Here is an 8678-nt window from a genome sequence, read left to right as displayed (position 1 = left end):
AATGGCAGTATAATTTTTCATTTGTTTATTTATACTTATTTTTTCGGCTAGGACTACTGTACGGAATACTATGTATAATTATATGGTTTCTATGATTTCTAATAATTATTTACTTCAATATCAAGAGGGCGCTGAATTCGTATATTGTATTCGTAGGAATATTCACGGATTTTTTAACATAGTGTGAAAATAATAGTAAATAAAAAATTCGTTCTCATAATTATTTTTTGCATGTTTTTTTTTATTAAACTCATCATCAATCACCTTACCTAATAAGCGTCGGTGGCGCAATAGACAGAGCTTTCCCCTTCACCCTGAAGCTCTCGGTTCAAATTCTCGCCCACCACATACTAATGTGATTCCGTTTTCTCTTCAAGCTCTATAAGTTTGCAACACTATTGTGATTTCTCCGATAACACACCATGCTTGTTTTGCATTTTTCCATAAAAAACTTATTAATGATATATATACTAAATATCAGATACAATATTTGTTTAGCCTCTCTCAGATTGGCGTTGCCAAATAGACAGTCAAAAATTCTAGTACCTAATTGATTTATTGAGGAAATGAATTGTAGTAACGTGTCGAAATAGTTCTCCATAATTGATAAAATATTTATCGTATATACAGGTCAATGATTTTATATTATAAAATTTAAATTTTTGATTCAACTACAAATCTTTCTTAAATACAATTATTAATTTCTGCCGATCCTTCCATTACATGTATTTCTTATAACTTATTCAAATAAAATAAACTTACGATGGTTAACCGCATAGTTTTCAAAGTCTCTTAATTATCAATCCTTATTCACATAAATCTGATATAACCCACATCGTTAAGAATGCCTTTTACAGACGGGAGACCTCACCCCTTTGCTATTGAGACTTTCAACGGGTCGTTAGCTTTCAAACACTGTAATGTTCTCAAATATGTATATGGTGGACTATGTCCGTTGAATGAATTTTTTGATTTACTTCCGTTATCAGAGGATAATTTTAAGGAGATAAATATAATATTGCATCCTAGACTGACTTGTACACCTATCGTGATATACAATTCGGCATTACATTATTTCGATAAAGATTTGATTTGATTTTAATAAATTCCAACAAATTCTTGCGCGACCGTCCGGGGACGGGGTAAAGATGTCAGCGGGTAGCGGGTGATATTGCGGGGCAGGCCCACGCGTTGCCCTAGGAAGTTGTTGGACAGTCAAGGTATATTTTTTTTCCTAAACTAGAAATTCCTTATAAATATTTTATATGGCGAAACAACTCTTGTCGGCTAGCTGAGCCGAGAGAGAATTAAATAATTTAACTATATATTTATATTACGTACAAATAAACCTTCCAAAAATTTATATTTGAGTAGCACCGAAATCCGTATAAATAACCGCTAGGTGGCTTCGAGATGCAGACATTCAAAATCAAAGTTACATAAACTATAATATATTGACTTAGCACCACAAGCAACACCCCTTTACGAGTTGACGCATGGACCAGCCTTTGTTTTCTTTGCACTTATTGGATGGAACGATATAAATAGAAGTATAAGATATTTTTTTTGCATTTAGATGGAATTAACCACCTTTAAAATTTGGATATCAAATTACATTGTTGATCGTCTTAACACACATGCAAATATTATTATGTTTTAAACATACTTGCTCATAAAGTGAGTCTTATCACATTGTCCTTAGGGCCATAAACCAAACTAAAACACACACGTGCATAATAATATTACACACTAGTGCACAATAGAATTATCCCAACAAAATTTAGTTAGTACCTAACTGCAAATTATATGAGGAAAACACTTTTAATTTATCCGGGTAAATACAGTTTTGTTATAACAAAGAGGTTATTATACTAAGTTAGATTCAGATAAACGTAGATAAATAGAAATAATATTGAATTTCAAGTCAGTAAACAGAATAAATACAAGGGCTGCAGCGATTCACATCAAAAGCTTCGAGCTTTTAATTCAATTTCCTATGAGACGTAGCTTCTGATTTAATGTTTCTGATAAATGTTTGTGTAAATATTATTTCATTCGTCTGACTTTTATAGCGTTTTCATAAAAAATACTGAGTTTTACTACGGTTTCTAGGGTTTTGTTTGTACTGAAAATGGCAATATTCTTCAAAGCCATTTAACATACACTAGATACTATTTCGATCAATTGTCTTCTATTAAACACTTAATCTTTAGCTTACGTTATTATACTATGTTAGGGCAGTAAAATATTGGCTTATTTCATTGAAAATTGATTTAAGTAGGCGTTACTTTGCGTTTTACTGAGTTTTACTACGATTCCAAAGAAAATATTTGTATCGAAGAATGTAGGCAGTTGCTGCTTACCTTTTACGTTTTAAACTATTGTTTTAGGTGTTTTTCATGACTCAAGTGAAAACATCTTTAGCCGCTTTGGACACTTTTTAGTAGGGGAATTTTGTATGGGTTCGTGCCACCGACATGCTCATGACTGGCTTACGGGAAAAAATTAAAAAAATATACATATATAATATATAGACACTTTTTAGATTGGTGAAATCTCGTGAGTTCCCGTCATCGTAATGCTTATAGCAGTATATCTTTAGCTGTACAGCTGACGTACTGAGCAACATTAGTTCTGTGTGTGTGTATAATGCATATATTATAAGTGAAATTGAATAGATTTTGTGAAAATTTCTTTGTGTACTTGTTTATTTATTTATTTAGAAATACCAACATTTGTTTACATTGATGCGTTACATATTTATAATATAGACTAAATATAATGTGCTTAATGTAACAAACAATTACAGGTATCTACCACATGCTTTATTAATTTTCACAAAGTAAATATTAGTTTAAGGGGAAAAAAATATACGCTAACAAGTAATAATGGTTAAATGATTTTGTTTGAAATTATTATTATTTAAGATTATTATATATATATTATAAAACTAAGAAACATAATTATTATGACTACATTTTATTCACTAAACTTACATACAAATAATTTACGAACTGTATAGACAGAAGTCGTGAAATTAATATCGATGTAATCGCTATATATGTTTACCATCTTGCACAGCCTAGGAATAGGAGAGTTCGCTCCAAACATACATCTTCGAACCGGTGGAACTAGCGGAGCAATTTGCTTCCGGGGATATCTACTAGGGACACGAAAATTAATTTTATTCAGAAGCTGAGGACAGTCAATCTTGTCATTTAAAAGTTTTAATACAAAGATAAGATCGATTAGAGTTCGCCTGTCTTCTAAGGAAGTCATTTTGAAAAATACGAGTCTATTAGCATAGGTAGACAGACTTTTTCTTGAAAGTCCGTTCGAATAAATTAAATGCCAAATAAATCTTTTTTGAATTCGCTCTATTATTAACATGTGTGTCGCATAGTGAGGTCTCCAAACTACCGATCCATATTCCAATATGCTCCGTACCAATGAGTTGTAAAGTGAATTTTTTAAAAATTTGTCACGAAATACTTTTATGTTTCTAATTAAAAATCCTAACATTTTAGATGCCCGAGAGGTAACATACTCTATATGGGGAACGAAAGTTAACTTAGCATCAAAAACAATGCCAAGATCTTTAACTTGATTTAACTTATGAATAGAAGTCCCATTAATGCTATAATTGTACGCTACGTTACTTCTTTTCCGTGAAAAAGTAATAAAGTGGCACTTATCTGAGTTTAATACCATACCATTATAATGGCACCATAAAGTAATGCTCTCGAGATCTGATTGAAGTCTGGTACAGTCTTCGATTGAATTAATTTCTTTTAATATTTTCAAGTCATCGGCATAGAGATAAGGTTTTGATGATTTTATGGAATTGACGATATCGTTAATAAAAAAATTGAAAAGTAGGGGCCCTAAATGAGAGCCCTGCGCTTCACCAGATGTAATAAATTGAGGAGAGGAATTGAAGCCATTCACCACCACAAAAAAGTAGCGACTAGACAAATATGATCTAAACCATTCCAAAAATATGTTGGATATACCATAAGCTGATAATTTGGCGATCAAGATACTATGACACACTCGATCAAAAGCCTTACTGAAGTCCGTATATACAACGTCGACCTGTTTCTGTGCATCCAGTAATTCGGTTATAGTTTCACAAAAATCTACGAGATTGATTGTTGTTGATCTTAAAGGTACAAAGCCATGTTGAACTTCATGTAAGAACAATTTGAAGTGATTTTGTAGAAAAGGACTAATTAAGGATTCTAAAATTTTGGCAAATGTGGACAAAATGGAGATTGGTCTATAGTTTTTAATTAATTCCTGAGGGCCTGACTTATGTATGGGGACCACCTTGGCTGTTTTCCAATATAACGGAAAGCATCCCGTACTGAGAGATTTATTGTATATAAATGAGAGGGGTACTGCCAACTGCTCAGCACATTCAACCACAAAAATTGAAGGAATTCCATCTGGCCCAGCTCCTTTATTTCTATCCAGTGATTGCAGTTTTTTTAAAATCATATTATCGTCAATCTGTGGCGGCATCAATAACGGACTATTTTTCCTGACATTATAGAAATAATCAGAGTTTAGACAGTTATTGTAAGGTTGTCCACTGTTATTTGTATAAATAGAGCCAAAATATGAAGAAAAAAGTTCACAGATTTGAGGGCCATCTGAAGTTATCACCTCACCATCAGTCATAAGAGCCGGATACGCACTAGTACCACCACGTTTCGATTTAATGTAACTCCAAAAAAACTTTGGGTTATGCCTAAATTCTTTTTGTAAATTGACTAAATATCGGTTATAGCAAACAGAAGCCAGACGGGTACAACGTGAACTTATTAACTTTAATTCAATATAATCTCGGGAGTTTCTGTAATGTTTGAAACGGAATCTTAACTTATTTTTTTCTTTTAAACAATTAATTAATGAACGGTCATACCAAGAAGGATATTTATGATTACATTTATTTTTTAAAGGAACCGTTTCACGTATTATTCGTTGAATATTGGCGTAAAATAAATTAACCATATCATTAACGTTGTCATGTTTACTTATCATATCTTTCCAGTCAATCTGTGCTAATTTTGAGCGTATAATATCATATTCTGCCCTTCGAAAATTGAGTTGCGGGTTATTTTCATTAAAATGTAATTTATTTTCACGCATAAATAGTATATCAATTTCCAGAGGAGGATGCAATACATCAATAGTGCTTAAGGCATCGTGTGATTGCCTGACTGTGCAAGTTGGCAAATTAGTTAAGACCAAATCAAGAATTTTCCCAGAATGGTTAAAAATATAATTATTTTGTTTTAAATTATTAGTATGAATAAAATCAATTAAGGAGCGACCTATTTCAGGAATAATATAATCACTGGGAGCGTCATTCAGTAAAGGCCAATTAATGCTGCTCAAATTAAAATCTCCAAGTATACAATTCTCACAAGTTTGATTACATTCTAATTCGATTAACTGGTGGAGTCATTTAAATTACACAAAAGGCTTTCTGACGAGTAATTTTAAACTTAGAAAAAGGTAAATCAACAAGAACCCAAAGATCTTCTAAGTCTGTTTCCCAACTACATATTCTACGTGAACTAAATTTTCTCGACACAGCGATAAGTACGCCACCACCGTCACTTTTAAAACTGAATTTGGAATCGTGTCTGTCTCTTCTATACACTATGTATCTCGGGTCGAAAAGCTCGCTACTCGCCACACTACTATTTAACCAGGTCTCAGTTAGAACCACTATATCATAATTATTACATAACACTTGGCGATAAAAATTATGTGTTTTAGTTTTTAAGCCTCTTGAGTTCTGATAGTATACATTTAAACTATCGAATTTTAAATTTATTTATCACTAAAAATAATCTAATAATTAACACCTAAATAAGATTGTCCAGCGTATTTTTATTTTTGATCAGAATATATTGGGAACCCTCATTTTTCCTTATAAAAATTTTGCCATTGAGAATCCATGTGAATTTATATCCTTTCTCCTTTGCTTTAATTCTTGCCGCAGCATGTAAGGATTTGTTAGTAGGTGACAAGTGCTCATTTACAAAAATTGGTGTTATATTATTACTCAGTAGACCCACATGAGCACTGTTCAACTTGTTTTGAGGGTTATCTTTGTTAAACTTAGAGACGGCAGCAATAACCTGATCACGCATCCGTATAGAGGAAAGTTGAACAACTACGGAGCGAGGTCTAGGAGTATCCGCTTTTGTCTTCGCTGTGCGAGTGCAATGAAGTACGTCATTAGAGCTTAAGTTACAGCCAATGACCTTTCCTAGTTCTGTTATAATATCAATAAGGTTTTCGTTTTTGCGTTCGGGTACACACTGCAACTCAATATTGCATTGACGAAGTTGCTGTTCCATTTGATTAATACGCACACATAAATCTTCTATAGTATTAGTAAGGGCTGCATTTTTTTCCCAAGGTCGGCTAACTTTAATTTAGAACTTTCGTGATCTTTCTTCATTTCATCGTATTGGTTACTCATAAAGTTGATTGAGTCCGTAATTGAGGACAATTCTAATCTTATTGGCTTAAGCTCTTTGTTGATAGCACTCATTAAATTATCCTGCATCGAAGAGAAAAAGTCGTTCATAGTACTTTTGACAACATCTTCCACCACCTCTCGAATATCATCCCGAGTAAAAGAAGAGATGGATTTGTCCATGGGTTGTGAATTAAGGGCTTGTCTTTTACTCCCCCTCGTTGTAGAAACATTGCGTGCCGGCGTACTATCATTTTTAGCTGGTTTGGGGATTGTACGCAAACAGTCAGGACAACCCCAAACGGCACGCATTTCCGGGTTAAATACGGCATCATCCAACGACATGCAGGCGTAATGATAGGTTTTAGTGCATTTTAAACATTTTATAAATTTGTCTTTGTTGTCTTTGGCAGGTGTACAACATCCCCATTTTTTCTTATCCATATTATAATATAATATTTAATTGTAATACTTAACTGACAATGGTTAGCACAGAATACAATTCGATGCAAACTGGGTCCACAAAACATCCAACAGATCTGAGTTATTTTAATCTATGACAAAACGGCAGTAAACGAGCCGCAATGCTAATGCAAGCCGAACTCGCTCTTCAGATAAAGCATACAGATGCTAAAACTGCACGGAGACGCGCATTAAATTATTTTACATCACCGTCACTTTTATTTTACTAACTGCCCGCACATAAAGTTACTATTGTTTATTGTTAAAAGTTTATAAATGAATTAGAAGTTCGTACGAAATCTCTTTATCACTGCACAATCTAAAATCGCATTTATTCAATATAAACTATGGATAAATTAAAGCCGGACTTAAAAAAGTAAGCTTTAAACTATTTATATGATTTAAAAATTAGGAACTTATAAACCAATATGTTTACTTGTGAAACGTCAAAGTCTTGTTGTGTATCGTTGTAAAAGTATTTTTGTTTGATTAATATATTATTGAAAATGAGACTTAAAAATTAATTGGAATTAATAATTGAATTGTTTTAAGCATTATGCAATTTAAAGTTCTAAGTTTACACTTCTCTCTACAACTGCCAAAGTTTTTGATTGAAAGATCGATTAGCCCTCCATAGGGATTACTACAGCATACAACTAGCAGCCGGTCCCAATATACTATCTACAGATAGAGATAAATTACTACCTTCTACTGTCAGTAAGTAGCTGTCAATAATCTCAAGCTGTCCCAATATACCCGATAAGTCATTCTTATTATTGACAGAAAAGTCAACGATAGTTACGATTTTTATCCCAAGTAGGCCACAACCGGAGGTAGACTTAATATTGGGAACGGCCGTAGATCTTTATCAAGATGGATGATGTGAATAAATGCAAGACGGGCGTCGTTAAATTATTTTTAGTATTTATGCTAATCAATTTTTGGTTGAATTGCTCCTCATATCTTTACTACACTTAGAACTACGACTACAGAAAACTCTAATTGAGTATAAAATTGTTAGTATAAAATTATAGAACATGAACAGAATCTAGGAATTCCTTACTCCGAAATTAATCATCATTATTGTTTAAAACCCTTTTAATTGCCATAAAAAGTACAAATACGGATTTACATATTTTATAAATATACAACAAAATTGTACCTAACATGGTTACAAGAATATAATTAAAATTTCTTATTGAGTTCAAATGAAAATAAACGAAAATAAATGAAAAGTAAACCAGTACATTTCAGAAAAAAAAAATGTTTTTTTTTAAATCTACTCGTCGTGATTTAAAAAAAACATTTTTTTTTTCTGAAAGGTCGTGTGAGATTTTTTGCGATATGTTACATCATTCATCATAAAACAAATTCGGATAAAAGCAGTAATATCTTAAGTATCCCTTAATTGAGCTGATGTGGGTAAATCGTAGTTGAATTCAATGTTCAACTAATGTGTGAGATACAATTACCAACTAATAGCTAAAGCTGAGTCGAACCTTGAGCTTCAAACTGAACTTAACCTTACGACGACTATAGATCGATGCTCTCTCATTGCCAGCCGTAATTGTATTACTAGTACTAACTAGCTTGTACCAATATTGCATGCAATCTATCCGAGACTTGTCCTATTAGCAAAGTTGTATTGGCTCCTTTACACAGGATGCTGGGTTGATTATGGATGGGTACGACACCGGCGCCTATTTCTGACGGTAAG

At 32.8% G+C, this 8678-nt stretch overlaps 1 protein-coding gene across 1 annotated transcript; it reads right to left on the bottom strand.

The window, feature by feature from the left end:
- Positions 1-5879: 5879 nt before the first annotated feature.
- On the bottom strand, positions 5880-6377 carry LOC126978964 (uncharacterized). Its single transcript, XM_050828093.1, has one exon. It carries the CDS (start codon positions 6375-6377, stop codon positions 5880-5882), a length of 498 nt encoding a protein of 165 aa, XP_050684050.1.
- Between the last annotated feature and the right edge of the window lie 2301 nt (positions 6378-8678).

This window comes from Leptidea sinapis, chromosome Z (genome assembly GCF_905404315.1).
Source record: "Leptidea sinapis chromosome Z, ilLepSina1.1, whole genome shotgun sequence".
In the NCBI taxonomy this organism is placed as follows: domain Eukaryota; kingdom Metazoa; phylum Arthropoda; class Insecta; order Lepidoptera; family Pieridae; genus Leptidea; species Leptidea sinapis.
The sequence above is the reverse complement of the archived record's forward strand: the minus strand, read 5'-3'. Positions and strand labels throughout refer to the sequence as shown.

Coding starts and splice junctions, on each gene's coding strand:
- LOC126978964 (XM_050828093.1), bottom strand. CDS start 6,377: ATGGAACAGCAACTTCGTCAATGCAATATTGAGTTGCAGTGTGTACCC.